We start from the raw sequence: 25,976 nt of genomic DNA on the forward strand, positions 1-25,976 counted from the left end.
ATGGAAAAATTATAGATATCCTAATATTTAAGGTATGTAGCATTCTTCAATAATTAAATACTAAATTAAAACAAGAGACTAAATTTCACATTTTCACTCTTATTGTATGAAGCTGAGTCATCGTGTATATGGATAATTTTTTAAGGTCACTGTAATAATGAGGCTCAATGTTATTGATATGGAAGAAGGTTTGGTGTCATTCTCGGATATGGATTGTTGGGGTTTCATACCAATCTGTGGGGCAGCCTTTTTTCTGGTGTCAGGTACCAGAAATCGGACCCTGCGACATGTTTATTTTCAGCTTTGGACCAACAATTCGTTGGATCCGATTTGAAGAAGATGAAAATTTGAATTGGGTAAAGGTGAACTCGGACCGTCCGAGTTGCTAGTTGGGGATATTTTTTTTTTTCAGCTTTGGATCAACAACTCGTTGGGGCTGATTTGAAGAAAATGAAAATTTGAATTAGCTTAAAGTGAACTCGGACCGTCCGAGTTGCTAGTGGGGGATTTTTTTTTTTGTTAAATGAAATCGTAGGGTCCGTGTTGTTGAGGACTTGCATGTCGCACGGTGCGAGTTGCTCTCACCAACACCCACGGTCCGATTTTTTTGTAACCTGACACCACCCCTTTGTGCAGCACCCCTCCTTCCCATAACGTGGTCCAACCCCAACCTTCCATCCATATAGAAATTAATTAGTGTAATAATGATATAAAGATACAAAATTATATTTAATAAATAAAATATAAAAATATTAATTTTTTATATCTTATTTTCAACGTCTTATTTCATTCTATATTTTGAATTTGAATCAAATGCGGCCTAATAGAATGATTTTACATTGCTTTTTATTATGTTGATAAATTAATTTATTGACTATAGGATATATAAAAAATATACGCTTTTAACGAATGAGATCAATTAAAAAAACAATCTCTTATCTAAAAGGGACCTTGATACTTCAACAATTTAGGCAAGTTTGACAATTAAGTTGCTGCCTTCGTTAATCCTATACACCGTATATAAATTGTTCCTTTTCAATAATAAACAATTCAACATTAATAATAAATATTTTATTATTTATTAGAATATTAAAACATGAATTTTTGTAACAAATATGTAAACACACTTCCTATGAATCCATAAATAAAATAGTTTTAGCAGAAGTCTAATTTTTTTTAAGTTTCTACTAATACATAAATTTTTAAATTATATCCTTAATATATATGGTAGATCGCAAAACCTTTAGAAATGTAGTGTTTTTTTTTTCTTCTGTAAATTCAGCATTTTAAATACATTTTTAGAATTTCATAGTTTATTTCTTTAAACATGAGTATTGAGTGTTTACAATATTGTTTAGAATAATTGAAAGTAAAAAATAAATCAACATAAACACAACTAAATAATAAATATTAATACACACGTAATACGCAGATATGTATGAGGAGTAGTGTATTGTTGGTATTTTTTGGTATTATGACTGACAGCTCAACAAAAAGAAAAGATGAAGAGAGAATTTAAAGATAATCAAGAAAAGAGAAAAAATAATAAAATAAAATAAAAAATGGAGTCAGCGCTCTATTTAAACACTTGCCACTCCCCATCGTAAAGCTCCACATTGTTTCCCTTTCGCTCTCTGATCTTCTTTCACACACTCTCTCTCTCTCTCTCTCTCTCTTCATTGGTTAATATTTCTCGTCAGAATGCCGGCCGTGGGAGGAATTGGCCCCGGAGGGGGCAAGGAGTATCCCGGAAACCTAACTCCTTTCGTGACAGTAACATGCATAGTTGCAGCCATGGGAGGCTTGATCTTCGGTTACGATATAGGAATCTCCGGTATATATATAATAGAAAAACAAGATTTGAAGCTTATTACGAATAAGTTGAATGAAACAGATCTAAGAACTAATTTGAATTTGTTTGCATATGGTGAATAGGTGGAGTGACTTCAATGGATCCGTTCTTGAAGAAGTTTTTCATGTCGGTGTACCGCAAGAAGCACAACGATAAGACCACCAACCAGTACTGCCAATACGACAGCCAGACGCTCACCATGTTCACCTCCTCCCTCTATCTGGCGGCGCTGCTTTCCTCCCTGGTCGCTTCCACCATCACCAGGAAGTTCGGCCGGAAACTCTCCATGCTATTCGGAGGCCTCCTCTTTCTTATCGGTGCTCTCATCAATGGCTTCGCCCAAGCCATTTGGATGTTGATCGTTGGTCGGATCTTGCTCGGTTTCGGTATCGGTTTCGCCAATCAGGTATTATTTTTTTTTCTCATTTCTGTGAGTTATAAATAATTATTTTGCTTTGGTGTCTCTTTAAAGTATTCATTATTCCTTAAGATTCTTGACCGTGAATCTGTTTTTTTTTTTTTCCATATTGACAATTAAAAATTTCACTCGGTTGATTTCAAAGCACACGTTAGCTAAATTTTTAGAGAAAAATTATCTAATTTTAATTTGAAAAAATATCAGTGTGTTGTCTTATTGGGCAGCACCGAACATGGCTATGTCTCCGATATTCTCTGCCTCTGTGCTGAAATGAACTACAAATCTCCCCTGTTTCAAATTAAGACATGAAACGAAACAGATCTCTGTTGAGCTTTGATTTCATCCTTCCGTTTTCTTCTTTTATTTTATTTTATAATAATCTAAGAACGGGCAATTATAGTCGTTCAATGCGTCCGTTTTCCACTATTTGATCATCATTATTGGTTATATCAAGTTTTCATTTTTTTACTTTTCCTTTCCCTTTTTTTTATATATTTTTCCAGATCTGTAAACTTATTTTCCTGCTGTCATAAATTAATCCTTACCCTCTAAAAAAACAAAAGGTAGCCGGTACTGAAAAGACAACAACAGAGAAATATATTTATTTATTTAAGCTGAAGAGAAACACAGAGACCAAGTCTTGGTAAAAAGTTACTATAGTAAAATGCACTTATAAATCTTTTAATCATTCATTTCATTGAACATATTTAAAAATTTTAGTTAGTCCCAAAAGTCACGCATGTAGTTTTCGGCTTGATTTGACTCTCTGCTCCTTTCCTCTCCAATTTGAAGGTTGAGTGTGTTGGCTTAATTGGGACTTAAATTAGTCCAACTTGACAGCTTTTAAATTACTATTGGCAATATTATTGTGGAACAATAGCACGTTTTTCATCCCATGTGATGTGACATTCTCGATTTTAATTTCCACTCTGCTTAATCCTTTTTCCATGTAATTGATTTGACCGTTTTGATTAATCTATATAATTAAAAAAAAAAATAGAGACCCACCAATAAATAAAGCTATTAGTTGTAGGGTTTTGCTTTTTCCAAGAAACGTGACAAGTTGATAACAACTTGTGGCATATTGTGTATATGAACATGAGTGTTTACTATTTAATATTTGATTTCACAACTAACTATTACATTGAATTATTTAACAGTCTGTGCCACTGTACTTGTCGGAGATGGCTCCATATAAATACAGAGGAGCTTTGAACATTGGGTTCCAATTGTCCATCACAGTTGGGATCCTAGTGGCGAATGTGCTCAACTACTTCTTCGCAAAAATCAAAGGTGGATGGGGATGGAGGCTTAGTTTGGGTGGTGCAATGGTCCCTGCACTCATCATCACAATCGGATCACTGGTCCTTCCAGACACACCCAACTCCATGATCGAGCGTGGAGACCACGAAAAGGCCAGGCAACAACTGAGGAAGGTTCGCGGCGTGGAAGACATTGATGAAGAGTTCAACGATCTTATTGCCGCAAGTGAGGAATCGAAGAAGGTGGAACACCCTTGGAGGAACCTGCTGCAACACAAGTACAGGCCTCATCTCACCATGGCAATCATGATTCCATTCTTCCAGCAATTCACGGGCATTAATGTCATCATGTTTTATGCGCCTGTGTTGTTTGGCTCTATTGGCTTCAAGGACGACTCTGCTCTCATGTCAGCCGTCATCACCGGCGTCGTGAATGTGGCTGCCACAGTTGTCTCTATCTATGGGGTTGACAAGTGGGGTAGGAGAGCCCTTTTTCTAGAAGGCGGAGCCCAAATGATCATATGTCAGGCCGTAGTAGCTGCCGCTATTGGAGCCAAGTTCGGAATTGATGGAAACCCCGGTGATTTGCCAAAGTGGTATGCTATTGTGGTGGTGATGTTTATTTGCATCTATGTGGCCGGGTTTGCATGGTCATGGGGTCCTCTTGGGTGGTTGGTGCCCAGTGAGATCTTCCCATTGGAAATTCGTTCAGCCGCTCAAAGTATCAACGTGTCTGTCAACATGCTCTTCACCTTTTTCGTGGCGCAAATATTCTTGACCATGCTTTGCCACATGAAGTTTGGCTTGTTCATCTTCTTTGGATTTTTTGTTGTCATAATGACCATCTTCATCTACTTCTTCCTCCCTGAAACTAAGGGTATCCCAATTGAAGAGATGGGCAAGGTTTGGAAGGCACACCCATATTGGTCTAAATTCGTTGAAAATGATGATTATGGCCATGAAGTTGAGTTGAATAAGGGAGCTGTCAAGAATGTGTAATTACACTAAGTATTTCATCTTTTCTGTTCCTAGTGGCTAGTCTTTATTTTTATTTTTTTTCTTGGTTAAAAATTAAATGATAATCCATTTCAATTTCAATGTCAATATATGTATTTCCCTCTCAAATGAACAAAGTCCAAGTTTACACAGGATATGCTTTTTTCTTTCAATATTATCCAATCCAATGACACAATTGTTACGAATTTTCTGAATTTCATTTTCATACAAGCAGTCCAATATTTTCAGTATAATACGGTTGCTCTGATTATTGCGAGTTGAAGGGCGCCAAATGGCTGATAGGTTAAAGTAATGATAATGACATCATAATTTATCAAATTTAAATAAAGTCAATAGCGTGGACTTACAACCGCTTATGGTTAAAGGGACCATTCACAACGAAGAATCATCTGCCACAGTATAATATAAAAGTAAGCGACTCTGACACGATACAGCATAAATTTTCTGTCTCAAGATATTTGTTACACTAACACATCCAACACAACACAGCACAACCAGCGAAACATAAAACATTTATGGTTTATTTGCATCAATTTAATATAGTTTTCTCAATTTAACGTCTCGTCTCTCGTGTGTAGGTTGCTTAGAGAAATAAAATCCCAATTACTAGAAATGCCCTTCATAGTCTATAACTCAATATGTTGATGAATTAATAATGCTAAATTTTATTTAGTAGATCAATAATCTCCAACCAACTTATTATTGCATGCTGATTCAATCGTATATTTGGAAGACATATAGGAATTGCACTTAATTAAAAAAGGTATAAACCAGCCAGATATAATGGACACGAAAAATCTCTCATTTCTCAAATGATTTCTTCTTTAATCATTTAACACAAGACAAGAATATAGTCCTAGCTAGTTTTCTGGGATCAAAATGATTGCTTTGTTGGAAATTTTGAAGCCACTATTTACTCTAAAAGTAAAAACTAACTATATAAAAATTAAGCTCTCTGTCCTTGGAAAGTTCGTTGGAGGTTCCAACTGCCAACAATTAAAGTTTCTCATGCTTTTGAGTAGCACTTCTTTTCCCTTTTTTCATTGATGTAATGAAGAGAGTGTAGTACCTTTCGGTGGACAAGCGTGACCATCAAAATAAACCAAAGATGTAACTTATATCTTATCATGACTCACAACTTACTAAGAGGAACAAAATCTTTGGGGCCAAAAAGGAGAGGTGTCCCTCAATTAAATCACGGTCTTTGCACCAAAGCAAATGAGACTAGCACGAGAATAATGAACGCTTTTCGATGTATTTGGCTTTCTTTTTCTTGTGTCTCTAAGGATATGTTTTTGGATAAGAAATGGAATTAATTGAACACTCGTTATCCCTCTTTCTGGCCTTCTTATATAGGCATCTTATATCATATGCCATTGTTTTGGGGCCCTCCTACAACTTTACTCAATGGAGACTAACATGTCTTCCACCTTCATATTTATTTGGATGGCGAAATGCTTTTCACGTCACCATGACAAACACCAATTGAAAACTCACATGGAAGTAGTGTTAATTATTATATCTTCTTTGTTTTCTATGAGATGAACAAGTATTAACTAAATATTCTACAGCGAGGTTTGTTGATTTGTTTCAATATATAGTAATCATTAAATTGGGTAGAAATTCACATACAATTATATTCATATGAAGTTGTTAGTTGATAATTATTAGATAACAATTTAATCAAACATGTTAAATCATCTCATCATATCAACTAATTTCTTTATATGAAGATAATGCATATGAATCGGATATAAATTTCTTATGCAAGTGAAATAAATCGAATATTGCATACCAAATTTGTTCACAATGAATAAGAAAATCATTAGTGGTAACAATGTGCAAGAATCTAACTATTTTTAGGAGATAATAAAGTTCTAGTTCACTGTATTAAGATATAAAATAACTCAATATCACTTTGTTTCTATTATTACTTTCTAAATTATAGGATACATTAAATAAATTTAAAAAAACGATTCCAAATTATTTCCGGATGATTATGAACTTTATTTTATGTTCTTTTTAATTGTTGGAATTAATTCACAATTTGTCTGCCTACTTTTTTTTTGAGAACATTAACTTTAGATATGAAGCGGGCATTATTTTATCTTCTATGAAATAAATTTTTGTACTCCATGAAAAAATCATCCATTCATTTCAATAAATTAAAAAAGAGAAAATGAAAACTTATAGATAAATGTATTAGAATAAGAAATTAATTTGCACCATAAAATAAACAAGAATTTTTCTACTTCGAGCGTGGTTCACAAAAGTAAATGGGCCACTTAAGTCCACATTGCTCATGAATAATTGGGCCAGAAGTGTAGCTTAATTATCGTTTTTCCAGGTAATAATTGTTGGATAATAAAAGCCCAAACTCTGACGCGTAATTACGGAATAGCCTTGGTCCAATTTTTGGGAGTGGAATAGCCAAAATTTGGCCCAAAAGGGTACATGCGAAAGTAGAGCGAGGAATTACCGTCCAAAAAAAGAAATATTTTTGTTCTGAGAGAAATGGAGCATGAATACGAGATTATACAACAACAGCGCCAATGGACCTTGACTCTAATGGCATTTTTCTTTCTTTCCCACTTCAAAGTCTAGGGTTCAAATTCTAGAGAATACAATTGAGGAAAAATGTGATAAAATATGTGAGGAGTGTGTGGGTGTGTTGTGTACCTAAGATTGGAGATTGTCCAAACCATAAAGGTAATAATATTATAGAAATTCAATCAACAACATTTATTATTTATATATTTATTTACAATAGCATAATGAAATCATATCAAATACGAATAAATGGCCTAAATCTGGAATCAAGTGCGTCTCCAATGGCTGGATCATCCCACACTAGATTGTCCCACCATTCTGTTTTCTGCAGATGATCGCATCCAACAACCATGATGAAAAGGCAATACTTCATTGTATATTCTCTTGAGTCTCACCAGAAAAGATAGTTTAAGAAATCTAAGATGCGGAAACAAATCCATGTCCACAGTTTCGCCTTGGTCTTCCTTCACCAACTCTTGAATTGAGTTGCAATTTCTAACTTGAAGAATCTCAAGGCACTGAGCATGCTTCAGCCATGTGAAGTGAGTTATTGAATCACATCCGTTGATCTCTACCTCACGAAGCGCCTCGAGGTGACAAGTGTAAGTGATGGATGGAACTTCCTTGATGTTGTACAAATATTGCAGAGTTATAAGCTCCAACAATGTTGCCATCTCAATTGGCTCATCAATGAAACTAAGCCAAAATTTTCGGATGCCTCTCATGGTTTTTAAGTTGATGCAAAGTTCCTCCAATTTGTCTATCAAGATTGCTTCTCCTCCATATCCAAGTCTTAGAATCTGCAACTGTTTAAGGCTTTCCAAAACCTCAAGAATGTTTGATGAAGTGAAAGTATCTTTCATGAGGAGGACCTTCAATTGAATCACCATGGCAACTGAATCTGTGTGGATACTTCTGAGAGTGACAGGTTAAGAAACTCCAAGTTGATCACATCATGACATCCTCAACCAAACAACAAAGCTTCAATTTTTCAATAATAGAATGGCCTTCCTCACGCATATCATATATGCTCTTCTTACTACTCCTCCTCCCAAGACATCTTCAACTTTGATCTCGTAGTCTTCTGGATACACGGCGCAATACAGGAAGCAGTTCTTGTGTCGTAGCTAAACTTGAGAACACCGAACACATTCTTCTCCAAATCGGAAACTCATGTTTGGCTTGCCTCCAAGATGAAATACTCCTGACTCCAGACATGGCACTCCCCACTGTGACAACACTCTTTGCCTGCCTTGGAATCTCCACATTGCTCTTTAATGTCCCTTCACCTACTTTCTTGCAGAACAAGGCAAATGCCTCCTCTTCACTTTGAACTTCTTATCTGCTTGCATCTTATCACACACATCCTCTTCCCTTGTCGTAAACACTACTTTTGATCTACACCCGGCCTTCTTCGGATTCGGTACTCCAACTTCCCCCATAGATCATCCAACATCAACACAAACCTCCTCTCCTCTGCCTTAGGACTTGGTAGATCTTCCCCACCTTCTCATGCTCCCCTAACCTGTTTCGAATGTCATTCATCACTTTGGCATTATCACAATCCTTAGTACAAAAGTTGTTGTAACACTTTGATCTAAAACCTTTAATGGAATTCTGAACCTAAAATAATTATTGGGCTAGCAACTAATAATTTGATAGATGAGATTATGAAAAGTATATAGAGTTAACTTAGGTAGCGTTTGTTTTGAGGTATTGAGACAAAGACTGAGAGACTGTGACTCAGTATCGTGTTTGTTGGTTCAGAAACTGGTACTAAAATTTCTGTCTCTGTCTCCAAAATTTCAGTATTTCAGTACCTCCAAAAAGTAAGGACACAGGGGACTAAAATTTTTAGAGATGAAGACTGAAACTTTAATAATATTTTATACCTAAAATACTCTCATTTCAATTTATTATTTCCAATTTTACCCTTTGTGCAAATTAAATTAGAGTTTTATTCTTGTTTCAATTCCTGTCTCCCATTTTGCACCAAACAGAATACTGAGATTTATTTCAATCTCTGTTTCTTAGTCTCTGTCTCTCAGTCTCAGTCTTTCCGTCTCTGTCTCTCCACCAAACGCTACCTTATTGTTGGATATTGTGGTGTTTGATTACATGTGCCACAAATGTAGTTGTTTCTTTTTTTTTTTTATATGCTTTCATCTGATACTTTTTATATTTAACATAGTTCCATCCTAATTTGTCATCAATTTCGTTTATAGTTACTAAAATTGTGAAGATTTTTTTCGATTCCAATATTCAATTTATGTTATCATTAGGTATATGGTATTTGAGTAAGTATGAATGTATGATGCATGTTGTGATTTTTTTTTGTCATATCTGATCATCAGATTCTCATTGTAGTTCGAAAATAAAATTTTTTGTACTAAATTTAATGTTATGTGAAGGAATAGTGATAAGAGACTTATATATAGTTTAAATGGTATGAAATTTAAATACTTATAACATAAAATTATTATGATTAATAATATTATTATGACATTTGTAATATAGATGTTTATTACCTTTAGTGAGTTGTTTATAAAAATTAATAAATTAATTGTTTGAGTTATAAATTTATTGTATTGTTTATAACGGTAAGATATAATAAATATAGGAATATGAATTCAATGTATTTGGAGGTTACAAATTTATTGGATTCTATTTTTTAGTTTTTTATTTGTATCTAATATGAAAATGTATGTCTAATATCATATTTTTTGGTTTCGTTTTGATACTCTTTTAATAAATTTGTTTTTTTTTTTAGTTTTCAAATATTCTTTTCAAAATTTATATTGGTAAAATAAAATAGAATTTGTTTTTAATAATAAGTAAAAACTACAATAGTAGTTCTTTGTACCTAGTGTTACTTCTAAAAATTAAAATGATTATAATAAACATAATTATAATAATAAAATATAATTTTTTTTTTAACTTTTAATTTATAAATTAATTGTTGCGGTTATAAATTTATTGTATTGTTTATAACGGTAAGATATAATAAATATAGGAATATGAATTCAATGTATTTGGATGTTACAAAGTTATTGGATTCTATCTTTTAGTTTTTTATTTGTATATTTTATTTTTTTGCTGATTTGGAAATAATAGTTGATTTGGCAAGAATTGAGTGGTTGATTCTAAAGTTGTGCCAAGTAAGCAATATTGCTGACATGACATTAGTAGGAGAAAAGAAATGTCTCAAAAGTAATGTGGTGCATGCTTATGTATCTACTTTTATATATTAAGAATAGATAGATTACTAACATCTATCTTATGTTTTGTACTCTATTAATGGTATGGCATATATTCTCAAAGGTAATAGCATACAATTTCATTTGCTAGTAAAATTTTCTCTTCTAGTATTGAAAGCATTGACTTCATGTAAGTGTATGAATAAGTGAAAAATTTGTCATCAGTTAGTAAAGATACCTGTTGGAGATTCCGAACTTGTTGGAGCCAACCATTGACTTCATGTCTTCTGCGCCTCTCTCCGTGGATCTCATCGTTCTCAATTCTTATCACCACATTTCTACAAATGTTTTCAAGATGTTCCATCTTTTCTTTAATTTGGTTAGGTTCTCCTCTTGCTTCACAATGTAATCAGCGTGCACTTTGATGCAACTGTACAAACGGTTACCAGCATCCCACAATATTCCCACAGCCTGTTCCATTCTTAATTTATTTGATTATCTACTTCTAAATCAAGCTTACTTGGTCCATTATCTTCTTCATCTTTTCATGAAAATACAAACACATAGAAACAGAAATAAGCTAAACATTAGAGCCTTTTATATGGTTATCCTAAAATTAAACAAGAGGAAGAATAATTTCATTTGTACGCATGATGAAGATTATTTAACATAGGTGTAACATGTAAATGATATTATAATCTGAAAAGATATTGTGTGATCAGTTTGTCTCATTCATTAAGCTGACATATATATTTTTTGGATTAGATAGGGTTTGATAATTTGAGGTTATATCACACCCTTGGCAATAACATTTGTTGACTTATACCGGACAAGAATAATTATAAATAATACATTTATATGTAGTAGTGCTTTGATTACCTTCTATTGAACTGGGCAGCCCGGCACTTAAATTTATGTATAGCTTGTATTTTATTGCCTACAACGCTATTTATAGGATTAGCGTGGAGATTCTTATCGTACGTGTTTATGGAAGAATATTGTCCAAGCATTCTTTAATTTGCATTTGTCGTTTTCTTCTATTAGAGGTTTAGTATTTGTGCTATTGCCCGGCACTTCATTTATAGTTCACTTAGTTAAATAGTCAAAATTACAATTGATGCCCTGATAAAAAATAAAAATCAAAACAAATTACAATTGAACAAGGAAGTAATTGCATCAACGATGTATATCTCTCGGACTCTGAATACAAAGGTAAGCCCATCAAATGATCAAATCTAAAATCTGTCCTAAAGCATCGTAAACCATTATATTTGACTATAAAATCAAAGCATAACAGACACAAGGTTTTAGAGTTCAAGAACTTAACACAATGACATCTAGTTTCTTAAGAAGATGAATCACTTTTCAGAGAAAGAACCCCACCAGCAAAGTCATCGAGTGTGTGTATATACATAGACAAACTTGATTCTAGTTTTTGAATTCCAAATTTTATGGGAATATCAAACTTACAAACATCTCTTCACTCAATGATTCTTTCCCACTACGAGAATTTGAGCCATCATGGCAGTAGAGGAATTGAATTTATATCATGGCAACAATCCGTTATGCAAAGTTGCAAACTGGAAAAACTATTTCACATCAACCCATCAAAAACAGAAGACCTATTACAAAATGACATTTATCTACATACAGGATAATCGCCCACCCAAGCACAGTTTTCTCCAAAGTACACTTGCCATTCACCTGATATATTTTTCTTACCAAAAAATATAAACTAAAAAAAGACAACGCTGAGATTTTATAATTTGGTTCTCTGAAGACTTAACCACAACGTACTTTCCTATTCAATCATTGTATTTCCAGACCAACACCACTATACAGAGTCTACTACCACGTCGCCCTGCTGCTTTGCAAGGTATCTTTCCCTCCTTTCTTTCTGAAAAGAAAATAGATCGTATAGATGGAGCATTTCTAAAATGTAACATATTGCAAAAAAGACTTCCCATCAAAAGTCTAAGAGAAAATACTCACCCATTCATCTATGACTAGCCCTTCTCCAATGATCTTAGGACCTGCATCTTCTGCAGGTTTCTTGCGTGCCTCAAGTGCAGCATCAGCCTCAGACAGCTGACGGTTCAGTTTTTCCAAAGCCTAAATCAGAGAAACTTACAATCTCATAAGTACATTACTTGGAAGACAACCACCATAAACATGAGGTGAAAAAGGGAACAGCAGAAACCAAAAGTCTTTAAACACATTTAAAGCAACAGATACTTAAATGAATAGGTGCAAAAAGTGAGATTATAAAGGAAAGGTAACAAGCACCAAGACACATGAACATGCAAAATTTCAATACTCACCGAGGTGGGACGCTCTGGATCTAGAAAAACAACCCGCAAAATCTGCTCCACTGCTACTTGTTCTTTCTGCTCATCAAACTGTGCCCATTAATAAACTAAAAAACAGTAAAGATTTGCAGGATTATTAATAACACAAAAATTATATTGATAAGTATAGAAAAAATCAGACAAAAAAATAAGGATGTGCTATTCAAATGAATCTTTCACTGCATCCTTTCGGATAAAAGTATGACGAAACTCAAGTAACAAATTCTTTTATTATAGTATGAAATATACGATAGGTGATCCAACAAGATATGTTATTGTTAGATGTTCATGCTGTGGTCAGAGTAGATGGGGATTTGGAACAGGAAGGAAGGTAAGACAACTGCAGTATCCACTCATAAAATCATCAGCATCATATTTTATAACTAAACAAAATGAAGTTAACTAACCAGCTCGGGGACGTAATCAATTGATCCTTTGACCTTCAAGCTCATGATTTTAAATTTGAGTCCAGTTTTTTCTGGCTTTTCATTGTTTTCTGGTTGCTCTACAAACTTGAACACTATCAAGCAAAACAAATGGTAAGGTAACTTGGCCTTGTATTTCCAAAAATCTTCTGTTACACATAAAAAGGAACATACAGAGAAATAATATATTGATCATTACCAGTTGCTATGATACTCTCACCCGGTGCGAGGATAGCCCCAGGTGGACGCATGAAACAGCTTTTAGGTGCAGTCGTTTGAAACTGCATATACATATGAAATAATAATAAAAAAAGGAATCTTGTCAACATGTATAGCTAAGTTGTCCTACTGATTTAAAATCATAACATATATCATTAATTAATTAATACAGTGGTATCGAATTGTTCTCCTGCAAACTATTACAAAGTAAGTAAGTAACAAAAAGAATACGCAATTGAGTTCAAGATTCAGCCAAAGTAACTCAATAGTAACAAATATTAGAATTGGGGAAAAGGAAATGCTAAAAGGGGGGAATAAATCAGCAGTTTTAGATATTCACTCTACCTTGAAAGCTACATAGGATTTACTGGTGTTTTTAATCCTGATAGCACTCCTAACCTGTTTGCCTGGCTCATCTACAGAAGATAGCAAGGAACGATCAGACATCCACATAACACAAGGATTAGATTGAGCAATCATCCACAGCATCAGCATAAAGAATCTTATCTATTGGATAAAGATCAAAATCACGCATTGAGCAAAAAAATATGAAAACGAGCCGTGTGTGACGTCAACACATGCTGAATTGCTGAGACAGGAAGACGCAAGAGAAGCACAAAGAACTTGCTATCTTTTTGCTAACTATCTCATTTATTAAACCTATTGCCTTCAGACTTTATAGTTGGGACTTGTCGATCAGAAACATCCATAGGATTTACCTTATGATAAGTAGGCTAAACTGTACAAAGTATTTAGTCTTCCTTAGCATGTACATTAGGGTGTCACATTGTTAACATGAAAATTTAATGTCCTAAAAGAAAACATGAATACAGAAAAGCATTCAAGGCACACAAAATACATGGACCTGTTTTGTTATAATTTATAAAGGCAAATGTACTTTAGCAGGAATTCATGTTGAACGCTTATCTGCCAACTTTTCATCTAAATCAGCTTCTCAAGTTCCAACCTCCATATCTATCGAGACCAGAAGTGATTTAATGACAATCATAAGCAAAACTTTTTTTTTTTTTTGAAAACAAAAAAAGTTTCCTTTCTTTGTTAACATAAAATGTTTGCTGCCATCATTTAATTTCCATTATCATATGGACATGCGCGACTACATCAATAACAAATGCATGAATTAACAGTTTTAACCTTTAGAATACCGCAATCCACTCCAGCTGAAAGTGTAACAACCGTGATTGGAAATACATCAACAGCAGATAATGTCATCGAATTGTAACGATATAGTATCTTAATTCTAGAAAAGTAAAAACACACCCAGCGCCAGCTCGCTTTAAATTTAACATTTATGGAAAGTTTGAAACACTTCAGCTGTGATTAAACATTTTCACAAGCCGTTATATTTTTCCCTTCTTGTTGATTTATTGAAAGGAAGCGAAAAAGCACGCAATGATCTAAAAGTTTCTATTTTTAGGATAGTCTAATTAAAGCCCCTAGGCCTGGTGAGGTTTAATTTGAATTAACATCAGCAAAACAGAAACTACAGTTGAAGCCCTAAACCCCAAAATTAAGATCAGAAGCAGAGCAATTAAGCATGTATCAACAATAAGTGAAACAAATGAAAAAGGAAAAACGAAAGAAGAAGACATACAAGGGAAAAAGAGCTTGTTGGAAGGGTCAAGCTTGAGACGACGTCGTGTTGGGAGGAACGACCTTGCTACAGAAGAGACGGAACTAGAGGCGTGGTTGGAGGAGGAGCCATCGAGCGGAGGATTGTGTGAGGTAGGGTTGGTGTGGTGGTGGTAGCCGTGATGAGACGACGTCGTGGTGGAGGTATTGGGAGGCATGGCGCCGGAGGTAGCTGAGGAATGGCGAAACGGACGCTTGAAGAAGTTCCAGACCTTAGGTTCCGAGTGAGGCTTGGGTTCAGCTACGGCCATGCGTTCTTCTTCTTTTCTGATCAGGAACGAGAAATGGTGAGAGACAGTGAGAGAGTCTCTGACGAGAAAGGGAGCAAAACGACTTAACGACGACTCGAGCGAGTGGAAAGCGAGCCTTGACTTTTTCGTTAAAGGTATAAACGGCGTCGTTTATGCGGTTCCAGCATTTGACGCGCGGATGTGAGAGAGGCTCTGAACTGCTATGTAGAAGAAAGTTTCAAGTCCACGCGTTTGGCCTTTTCTTCTCTTCTTCTTTAGTTAAGTGCTGTACTGCTGTTGGATTATGCAGGGTGATTGGTATGCGCCGAAAACGTGTTTTCCTCTTATTGGTAGGGTCCTCTCTTAACAATTTAACATAACTTGTTCACCTTCTAATGCCGTAGTTAGTATATACCGGGGTTTGACTTTTGCGGCAAATGTCATTTTTCACTTCTTGCGCTTGCTTCTTTTGGGGGAAATTCATCATATCATCTCAACAAAATAAATTAATACTAACCTTAAGTCGCTCGAATCATCATGTCATTTGGGGAGTGGATCTTCTCCAATAGAAAAAAAAATTGGATGGTGTGCAGTATTTAATCTAATTATTTATTATTATTTTTTTTTATTTATTTCTGATTCCACTTATAGAATTAAAAGTGAGAAATCACACTAAATTCTGTCTAAGTGTTAAAAAAATTAGAAAAGATCTATTTCCAACTCATTTGTGTCTATAACCAACGTATAATCTTGCTTAAGGTATAAAAATAATAACGGAAGAGTTTTTTTTTGGGGTGAACTGGAGGAGTCTGAGCCTAAAGATAAGACAAAACTACATCACTTCTAAATCTCTTGGAGTTCTTTTTCATTAACATCAGACATTAACTTTATAATTAATCCACTGCGAGGAAGATCTAGAAACAGAAATCTTGGAGGTTTACTCAAACTGTATGTGGTACTTAATTAACGAAGGAGTATTTTATTGCCACAATGTTATATTTATATATTTTTTTCCCTTCATATACTTTGCCTTTTTTTAGGGTAGTGATAATTGACTAAGGGATAGTAAATAGGTCTAAATTCATCGAGTTGATTCGTGTAATTCATCAAAAAAAGTGGGTTAGATTGAAAAACTAAAACCATCACACATCAAATATCCGTCTAACTCACACTGCTTAAATCATGTGTTTTGGCGGAGCGGGGTGAACTTTCTCGATGGGTTTAGTGTTTTTTTTGTCAAGAGTATTTTTTGTAATTTTTTTGGTCCAAAATCTAATTTTTTTTTAAATTTGATTTATAATTATATTTATTATATATTTATAATTAAAATTTTATGATCGTCTCATTTAAAAGGATAGGCAGACTTTTCCACTTACAATCTTCACAAGCCTGCTCCATATAAATATGATTTTTCATACTGTGTAATTTAGAAAGACCCTCTTCGTCCAAAACCGATAAATTTTAAAAAATATCGCTTTTTCTTCTTTTTTTTTATTTTTTTTTGGTCATGAGCATACTACTACAATCAAAATTTATTCACTAGATTTTTGTTTCAAAAATCTTAAGCCCAAAGATAACCCAAGACAGGATTCCTTCTCTGTGCGAAAGGTTGAATATTAAGCCCATTATCTTTCAAAAGGTGTCAATGTCATTTTGCTATCATTTTCTTCTTATTTTATTGGCTGGTATAGTATAAAATTAAACTAATCCAAATTAATTATCATCAATATGGGTAATAGTATTCTTAAATTCATAAGAGAAAGTTGCAGAATCTGTGTAACAAACGAGAAGATAACTCGATTAATTTTTTTAAACAATAAAGATCTACAATCAAACAAAATACTTAACCAAATTCGATTAAGTATTCAAATTCTTACGTACACGTTCTTCATCTCTGTTGTTGCTTCTTCTTCTTCACTCTTGTCGCGTATGTTCTTCTCCTTCTCCATCATATTTTTCTTTCGTTATCATCATCGTCATCATCACCTCCTTCTCTTCCTCCTTTTTCATTTGAATTTGTTCTTCTTCTTCCTTTTCCTCCTCTTCCTCCTCCTCCTCATCGTCGTCGTCGTTGTTATCGCGTATTTTGTTTTCATTGTTGTTCTTTTATTGCTATTATTATTACTGTATTTTTTTCTTTTTCTCCTCTTATTTCTAGTGATTTTGCAGCAGAATATATTTTTTCTTTTTCTTTATTTAATTTGTTCTTATTTTTATTCTTATTAAGAGAATAAATATAAAAAGAATCATGAGAAGATAAAACAAGCTAAGAAGAAGATGAACAAAAAAAAAAGAAAAAAATGATAATGATGAAGAAGGAGGAAGAGGAGGAGGATTTTGCTTGTGCGTCGTAATTATTAACTAATTTCAGTGCATTCTGAGTTTAATTTCAGTGCATTTTGGTCTGAACTTGTTTTAAACTAAGTTTGTTTGTGTCATCGTTAAGAATTTTCGGTGCATTCTGAATTTAAATAAGGCACACACAATTTAAAACTCTTCTTCCTCCTCTTTTTCATCTTCTAACTACTTCATCTTCTTTTTCATCTTTTTTTCTTTATCTTCTCTTTTTTATTTCATTTTCTCATAATTATTTTTATTTAAATACTTTTTTAAGAGAAGTAAAATCAAGAAAAATAGAAGAAAAAAATAAAATGCGTGACTGCAATAACATAAAAAAGAGAAAGAGAAGAAGAAACAAAAACAAAATATAACAACTTAACAACACCATTAGAAGAAAGAGAAAAAAACGCATGAAGATAGAAACCGTTTTTCATATTCTTTGAGTACAGCATGCAAAATGTCATATTGTCATTGAAGTGGGCATTTTGATTGCGTTAGGAAAATACTTATGTATACATACTGTGTGCAATAAAAATGATTTTTTTTTGGTTAGATTTGAGCTAATTTAATTAAATTTAATTACCAAAGATACTTAAATATGTATCGGGATTGTTTTTTAAATTAACTAAGCAACTAAGCAAGCACAGCTGACTTATATGTGTTTTATAATACTGATGACTCATGACTTGCATATATGTGGATGACTATGAGCTAGGAAACCTAAAATATGGGGAGAAATAATAATTTGCTCCAGGTTTTGAAGTATATAAACAAAATATAGCTTCTTAGGGACACGATCTAAGTCATCTAACGAACAATCCACGTACATAAGCTATAAAACTAGTTGCATGACATGAAAGTGTCTCAAGGAAATCAAACACAAGGGAAGATTAGCAAGCAAAGCATCATAATTTCTGTTCTTAATATAAAGTAAAATTTGGTTTAATATTAAGCTTACGCAATTAGTTGTTGACTAGCTAGGGCTCCAATTTTCAAAATATGAACACCTTCTGCAATTATTATTGGCCCAAAATTAAATAGTTGAGGCTACGTAAACCTAAGGGAAGAAAATTAGCAAGCTAGCTAGCCAAAAAGAGCTGTTATATATAGAGAAAACTTATTCGAGTGTTATTAACTTATTAAAAAAAGAGTGAACATTTAACTTTATTTCTGACTATTATTTCGAAAGGATTACAAGGTTTTTAATAAAAAAAATATCTAATTAAGTCTTTGAACTTTATTTTTATGGGACTGATTAGCTCTTGTGCAAAAATAAAAAATAAAAAAAACACTGACACAGGAACTAATCAGTCCCATAAAAATAAAGCTCAGGAATCGGGTTGAATTTTTTTTTTTTTTGTTAATGGAAGTTTAAAATGTGTTATACTCAATTATAAAAAAAATGATGTATTTTTAATGGAAGTTCAGTTTTGTTTTTGGAAACAAAACTTAAGGTTAGATTTAGGATAATAGAAAAATCTGAACCTTAGATTTGTGTGGACTGAAAATTTTTTTTAAGGAATAAGTAAATTGGTGGGTTAATTTTGTGAAAAAAAAATTATAAACCATAAATCTAAAGTATAAAAAAAAATTTAAAATTCACAAAACTGTGCCACAATTTTATGATCATCTATACAAAAAAAACACACAAATCCTCCACATTATTTAAAAACACCGCCGCAATTTCAATAATAAAAATAAAAAGTGTCCGACTTATACCGTGGAATTGGCATAGTTGAAAGAGACTGCTCTTCTGTTTTTTCCACTTAATCTAAGGAATTGCATAAGTACTTGTACTAGAATTAGAATAAAATAAATTCATAAGATGATGATGAAATTTACATTGATAAACTTTTACTTTATGATAAAGAAATATTAAATTACCATCGTTTCAACTTTAAATGAATAGAATAGTAAGATAAAAACAAAAGATTTTTTTCTTAAATAAAATAAAACATTAATTAATTCCCCCAAATAAGATTTTTGAGTTTTATTTTTTAGAATATGATTTTTTTTGGTAATTTTGACAAGTTTGTCGTACCTCCGGCGAATTCTATATAAACTTTTCGTGGGGCCATTTTTATTTGTCTCTTTCTTTCTCAATTTCTACTCTAAATTTATTTTGTTCCTCTTTTCTATCTTTTAACGTCCGTAAACTTCATTATCCACGACATTCTCAGTTTTAGGTCAGTAAATAATATGTTAGTTAGAGTTATTTTTTTCAAGTTAGTTAGAGTTACTATTTACATATTAGTTAAAGTTACTAATTAGAGGTTGCATGTTAGTTAGAGTTACTATTTATTGTTAACTGTTTACATGTTAGTTAGATTTTTTATGTTATTATTTTCAAATATAGTTTGTTTATTGTTTATAACATGTTAATTAGTATAAGTTATTAGTCAATTCTTAGTTAGTTTATTCAGAATAATTAGTTTAAGTTGTGAATTATAAGATAATTAGTAGAATAATTAATTAGGTTAAGTTAGATTAGAAAGAAACATGATTAGTAAAATTTAGGGTTTAGTTAGTTATTGATTAGGGTTGTTTAGGGTGTTAGTTGACGGCCGCATGTAGTTGGGTTAAATTTAAATTAGTAAGTTTATAAACTGATTAAGAACTAAAGTAAATAATTATAGATTTAAATATGTTTTTTAAGAATTTAGTTAATGTAAAAGGAACTGAGTTCAGTATATGTAATTTAGTTTTACTAGAGTGTGGTTAGATGGAGCAGCAGTTATTGGGCTACGAGGATACGCTGTACATATTGGATCGGACTGAGCACATTGCTGGCAGATTTGATCGAGTGGTACAATTTGTTCATTATTGTTTATTTTATTGTAATTAATAAACAGTGAACTTGTTATTTTATGTGTTCACCGTCTTTTTTTTATCTTTTTTTTCGTTTGGTAGGCACCTCGGATCTTGCGCACCAGGCGGAATTTGTGACACAGCCGCTGGAGCAGATTAGGCCATATCTCAGACGAGGTGGGTTTGAGTATATGGCCTGTATAGTTGAGTTCGAGCACGACTTGCCACTTGCCTCGACGTTGATAGAGAGGTGGAGGCCTGAGCCCCACACATTTCAATTATCATGCAGGAAGATGACAATCACCCTGCAGGACGTGGCCTATCAGCTGGAACTCAAGATCGACAGTGATCCTGTGAGTGGATGCATATGTGGTTGGGAGCAGCAACATCAGGGACGGACCATTGAGGAGTTACATCAGCAGCTTCTGGGTGCTATTTCCGGCCCAGATGACAGACAGTCACAGATCAGGTGGACTGTGAAGCTCACTTGGTTCCACAACACAGTATGCGGAGAGCTGGAGCAGGACGCCACAGTGGAGCGCCTGTTGAGGTATACGAGACGGTACATCATGAAGTTGATAGGGGGTATCCTATTCCCAGATGCATCTGACTCTCGGGTGCACATCAGGTGGCTCCCCCTATTAGAGGACCTTGAGATGTGTGGCGGGTTATCGTGGGGCTTGACTGTGCTGGCATGGCTGTACTGCCAGATGTGCTGTGCCACGGAGCATCGTCAGTGCAATTTGGGTGGGTGCATCAACTTGCTGCTGTCTTGGGCCTATCATCATATTCCGCTGCTACGGCCCGATGGCTTTGATACTTGTCGGTTTTTGCTAGTCGAGAGGTATTATTTGTTTTTGTAAAAACCCTTCGTTAAATTATTAATTAGTTAATGAAATTGAGCGATAATGTGGAATTGTGGTTGGCATTGTAGGTGGGTTCATTACCTCCCGGACAATGCCAAAGGCGAAGGCAGGCTTAGGAATTATATAAGTACCCTGAACGGGATTGGGATGCTGAATGTAAGTGATAAATATTTAAGTATTACAAATTTATTTTAATTAAATACCTATTGCATTTGAAATTTGAATTCCATCATTAATTTGCGTTTTGTGAACAGGTTGAGTAGACACCGTATGCTGATCTACAGCTGATTGGCCTAGTTCCACTGATGATAGCTGAGGCTGAAGCCTCGGCGGCGGTTGTCTGCCCGCTGCTTTGCTTTGCTATTGTAGAGTGGCATCAAGTGGATAGGGTGGTACATCAGTTCGGTAGCCTACAGCACATTCTAACCAAACCATTGAACATTGACAAGATGCACAAGTTGAATGGTTGGTTCGGGCGAGACGAGTGGTTCCTGCAGCTGCTTGGTGGCTGGCATGAGTTGTGGAATGCTCGGGCTGACCATCGTCTACATATACACCATCATATAGACCTGCGTCCTTCCCTTCCATATATGGTATCTGCAGTAGGCGCACACGGAGTTGTTCGGTCAGGATGACCAGCACCTAGTGGCAGCTGGGGTTGTGCCATAGGACCTGCCCATTCACTATCCAGTTGCTCCAGATCTACATTAGTCGGATGATGGTCATCTTTCAGAGCTACGACCAGTCGTTGTAGGAGGGAGAGGTAGGGGGCGGGGGAGAGCTAGAGGGAGAGGTAGACGCGGTGCAGGCCGAGGGAGGCAGGACGGTGACGAACTTCAATATTAGACCCCTCTTGACTATCTTTAGGTGGCATATTTAGATCTACTATCGTCCTTCTGATAGTTCGTCTAACAGTTCCACTCAACGGACTATCATCGACAGTTTCTGCAGATGATCCTCGGCCACCCAATTGAACGAGGAACACGAATAATTCCAACAAATGAACATTTGTCCATCGATTGTATCACGATCTTATAAGCTGTACGTACTTGTTGTCACGTAAACGATACCTAATTCAAACAACAGAAATATTTCTCATAATCATGGTCTAATAAATATACTAGCAAGATACAAGACAACTGTAATGTACCTTTTATAAAACAAACTGCCATCTACTTCGGTCGAATATCTGTAGTAAGTTTTATTCACCATTTTTGCCTCTTGCTGTCCAACGGAATGCAATATCAGATTCTTCAACGCTGTTAGACTGTTGACTTCAGATGTCATATAGGTAATTATCGGTTGTCCCGATCTAAAAATGATAGAACCTTTTTCATCATACACTATTTCACTATCGTAATGAATAGATAACAATGGATTTCTTGACATTGTATAAAAAAAATGTTAACAATGAGAACGAAAGTGGACAATGACATTGTGGTTCTCTGCTCCGCTCTCCAAAAAACATGCTTTTATTTTGGAAACTCAACATAGAGTTTGCTGGGAGTACGACGAACTCTATATAAATTATAGAATTCGCCAAGAATATAGTGAACTTCATAAATTATATAAAATTTGTCGGTGGTACGACGAATTTGCCTTTAATAGTATTTTATTTTATTTTTGTAATACTAAAATAAAAAGCATTTTAGTATACTTAAATTTGTCTACTTCTTTTATTTTTATGTACTATAGTATTGACCGTTGGTATCGGAGATGCATATATATATATATAAAATGCTGTAAAACCCACATGCATGATTGATGAACATATATGCTTCAAAAAGGGGACGCTTGTTATTTTTCTTTTTTGACTATGTCGCTATTTCGGCTGTTAGATTTGATAGTGGCTTAAAAATGTGTTACAATTTAAGTATTCAGGTAGTCAAAGATGATAAAAACTCTTTTAGGAAAAGTAGGTATTCGAGGGACTACAGCTAAAATAAAATTAATAAATATGCATGTGTATGGTTCAGAACGGCATCTCTTGTATGTGGTTCTATATTCTAAAAAGGATTATATATAATAAACATGGTAAAATTAAAGGGCGGTGATTGATTGACAATTGCACTTATAACTGAGATTCGCTTCAAGAATTTTATGTAACCATGTTTAGTCTCAACTATTCTTAGTCTCCTAAGAAATTGAAAAGAAAAATACTAGTTTGAAGTATTACGCACATTATTGTATATATAGGTAAAATAGTAAATAATCAAGGTGAGTTCATCATGTCGTGAGTTACTTGAACCCTTCTTATTATATGGTAAAAGAAATAATCATCAAGTTAATAAATATACATCACATGCATGCATGTTCATAGAAGAAATTAAAAACCTTGTAGTTTGCATATTCATAACCGCAAATTAAAAATACGTGACCATAAATCATACTATGTGTATATATCCCTCTTCCACAAAGAAAAGAAAAGAAAGACACGTGAAATTAATAACGCCGTGGTGTATGTGTAAGTGTAAGATAGAAGAAGAAAGAAGGAAAATTGGGGGAGGGGGTACGTGGCATGGGGATGCTGAACAGCTAATATGAATCCAGATAGAAAGCAGGGTAAGGGTCACACTCACACTCCTTCGGAAAATGATGGCTTGACTCATAATAATATGAAGTATTATATTTAAATGAATGAAAGAAAAATCTCAAATAATGATAGATATGAGTGAACGCAGCACCAAATAAATAAAGTGATTGATGCAAAATTTATTACTGCTATTATTTTTCTTCAGTATTACACAAGAGAGTGAATATATGCTAGTCACGTATATACACGTATACTGTATTCATACGTACCTAATAAATAATGATGAGAAAAGAGGGGACACGTATGGAAATTGGTAACAGAGGACGGTACCAAATCCGTTTGACTTTGCCTTTTGTTCCTCTCCTATTTATACACCAAGCAACTACGTTCCATTTCGATCGATCGGGATCTCATCTTCCTCACGTCTCCAAACATTATATTAACTTATGCTCCTTCTTTATTTAATTTTTTCATCCAACAACATAACTAATTAAGCCATGGGAAGAACACCTTGCTGTGAGAAGAATGGGCTGAAGAAGGGGCCATGGACGCCAGAGGAGGATCAGAAGCTCGTTGATTACATTCACAAACATGGCTACGGCAATTGGAGAACGCTCCCTAAGAATGCCGGTATGTATATATACTTGCACACTTTGTTAAATCTGTTTTTTAATTTGTTGACTTATACATATATAGGGTTGCAAAGATGCGGAAAGAGTTGCCGTCTGCGGTGGACAAACTATCTCCGGCCAGATATAAAGCGCGGTCGATTCTCCTTGGAAGAGGAGGAGACCATAATACACCTTCACAGCATTCTTGGAAACAAGTGAGTAATAACTGGCTAGTAAAAATTGTGCATGAAAATTTAGTCAAATAAATTAAATCACGATTTAAAAATTAGAATTTAAAATTTAGTGGTGATGCAGGTGGTCTGCAATAGCGTCGCGGCTGCCAGGGAGGACAGACAACGAAATAAAGAATTATTGGAATACACACATTAGGAAGAGGCTACTGAGGATGGGAATCGATCCTGTGACACACAGTCCACGCCTAGACCTTCTTGATCTCTCATCTCTCTTTGGTTCATCAATATCACACATCAACAATAACATGCAACACCATCTTAACCCTGAGCTTCTCAAATTGGCCACGTCACTCTTCTCTCATACTAATTCTCTTGACAACAGCCACAACCAAATCATCAGTAGTGATGTTTCCTTGTCTTTCCCTCAAGCAAACTTTCTAGAATCCAATAATAATGTGGACTCAGCATACCCATCAAATCTAATGAATACTAGTGATTATTGGCACGCCGATAATAATAATATTGGAATTGCTTCAACTTCTAGCCCTTGTTATGTGACTGACCAATTACCAACAAGTTATTATTATAACAATAATAGTAACAACTACTACTGTCATCATGCAAGTCTTGTGGACCCACCTATGTCTGAAACGTCAACCTTCCATTCCAATAATAGCAGCAGTAATACTTATGTCAATGGAAACAACAGTAGCACCGAGGATGAGAGAGAAAGCTATGTCAGCACCAATAACAGCGTCTTGAGATTTGAAATCCCAGATATGTTGGATGTCAATGCATTCGTGTAATCAAGTATCCACCAAAAAATATAGCTTGATTGTTATAATTGTTTTTTGCATAACTGTGGATCAACGGTACGGTGTTGATAGCCTGTAAAATATTTTCTTCATGGATATTTAATGCTACTCATCATAGTTTATTTAGTCTTGTAAATTGAGCAAGCTTCCTTGTTTTACTCCAATTATTTACAAGTTCTATTATTGTGATGCACTGTGCATGTCTGTTTCCTTCCTTAGATACGCAAAGTCGCTACACATACATATTCATTGTATTACTTAAACAAATCAATAAACCAAAAACCAGTCAAATCACTAGAGGGGAAGACTTAAAATAAAGTATGAAGAATATGATTGGTGAGTACTTAATACTGGTCAATTTTTAAAAATTATGTATTCAAAATAAGATAATTTGAATAACAAATATAAAACCAAATTTAATAAACATTTTGGAGTTCCGCTATCATTTTCATTTTCTGAAACTTTCTCAAAAAAATAAAAATAAAAATTATGATAACATTTTGAGTGGTAATGTCGTGAGGTGCATGGTGGGGAGTTATAAACAAAACACTCATACTATGCTACAAAGTACAAACATCAAAACTTACCTAAGTACCTATATTAGAATATAAAACATATATTAAAAAAATTTAATTTTA

The 25,976-nt window shown here is 34.2% G+C and overlaps 3 protein-coding genes across 5 annotated transcripts; 2 read left to right on the plus strand and 1 right to left on the minus strand.

The window, feature by feature from the left end:
• LOC107626234 (sugar carrier protein C) lies at positions 1,589-4,704 on the plus strand. The gene is made up of 3 exons (XM_016329070.2): positions 1,589-1,834; positions 1,936-2,258; positions 3,431-4,704. The coding sequence occupies exons 1-3, from the start codon at positions 1,702-1,704 to the stop codon at positions 4,529-4,531; spliced, it is 1,557 nt and encodes a 518-aa protein (XP_016184556.1). The 5' UTR covers positions 1,589-1,701; the 3' UTR covers positions 4,532-4,704.
• Positions 11,540-15,385, minus strand: LOC107626235 (vesicle-associated protein 4-2). Its single transcript, XM_016329071.2, has 7 exons — positions 14,904-15,385; positions 13,634-13,704; positions 13,269-13,350; positions 13,052-13,164; positions 12,618-12,695; positions 12,289-12,408; positions 11,540-12,193 (listed from the first exon to the last, which is right to left on the minus strand). Exons 1-7 carry the CDS (start codon positions 15,190-15,192, stop codon positions 12,131-12,133), a joined length of 816 nt encoding a protein of 271 aa, XP_016184557.1. The 5' UTR covers positions 15,193-15,385; the 3' UTR covers positions 11,540-12,130.
• LOC107626236 (transcription factor MYB74) lies at positions 15,324-25,531 on the plus strand. Of its 3 annotated transcripts, none has more exons than XM_021116552.1 (3): positions 15,324-15,429; positions 24,352-24,544; positions 24,645-25,531. In XM_021116552.1, the coding sequence occupies exons 1-3, from the start codon at positions 15,345-15,347 to the stop codon at positions 25,327-25,329; spliced, it is 963 nt and encodes a 320-aa protein (XP_020972211.1). In that variant the 5' UTR covers positions 15,324-15,344; the 3' UTR covers positions 25,330-25,531. The 3 variants fall into 3 exon arrangements, with proteins under 3 accessions (XP_020972211.1, XP_020972210.1, XP_016184558.1); XM_016329072.2 differs by lacking the exon at positions 15,324-15,429 and adding an exon at positions 24,083-24,348 and having other exon boundaries at positions 24,415-24,544; positions 24,645-25,482; XM_021116551.1 differs by lacking the exon at positions 15,324-15,429 and having other exon boundaries at positions 24,078-24,544.

This window comes from Arachis ipaensis, chromosome B02 (genome assembly GCF_000816755.2).
Source record: "Arachis ipaensis cultivar K30076 chromosome B02, Araip1.1, whole genome shotgun sequence".
Lineage (NCBI taxonomy): Eukaryota > Viridiplantae > Streptophyta > Magnoliopsida > Fabales > Fabaceae > Arachis > Arachis ipaensis.

What these genes read in the sequence shown, in the direction of transcription:
- LOC107626235 (XM_016329071.2), bottom strand. Translation starts at nt 15,192, where the DNA reads ATGGCCGTAGCTGAACCCAAGCCTCACTCGGAACCTAAGGTCTGGAAC. An exon ending in ATCCAGAGCGTCCCACCTCG is followed by an intron (nt 12,409 to 12,617) that starts GTGAGTATTGAA and finishes TCTCTGATTTAG; the next exon opens with GCTTTGGAAAAACTGAACCG. An exon ending in GGCTAGTCATAGATGAATGG is followed by an intron (nt 12,194 to 12,288) that starts GTGAGTATTTTC and finishes TTTTCTTTTCAG; the next exon opens with AAAGAAAGGAGGGAAAGATA.
- LOC107626236 (XM_021116551.1), top strand. Translation starts at nt 24,216, where the DNA reads ATGGGAAGAACACCTTGCTGTGAGAAGAATGGGCTGAAGAAGGGGCCA. An exon ending in CACAGCATTCTTGGAAACAA is followed by an intron (nt 24,545 to 24,644) that starts GTGAGTAATAAC and finishes GTGGTGATGCAG; the next exon opens with GTGGTCTGCAATAGCGTCGC.
- LOC107626234 (XM_016329070.2), top strand. Translation starts at nt 1,702, where the DNA reads ATGCCGGCCGTGGGAGGAATTGGCCCCGGAGGGGGCAAGGAGTATCCC. An exon ending in TTACGATATAGGAATCTCCG is followed by an intron (nt 1,835 to 1,935) that starts GTATATATATAA and finishes TATGGTGAATAG; the next exon opens with GTGGAGTGACTTCAATGGAT. An exon ending in GTATCGGTTTCGCCAATCAG is followed by an intron (nt 2,259 to 3,430) that starts GTATTATTTTTT and finishes ATTATTTAACAG; the next exon opens with TCTGTGCCACTGTACTTGTC.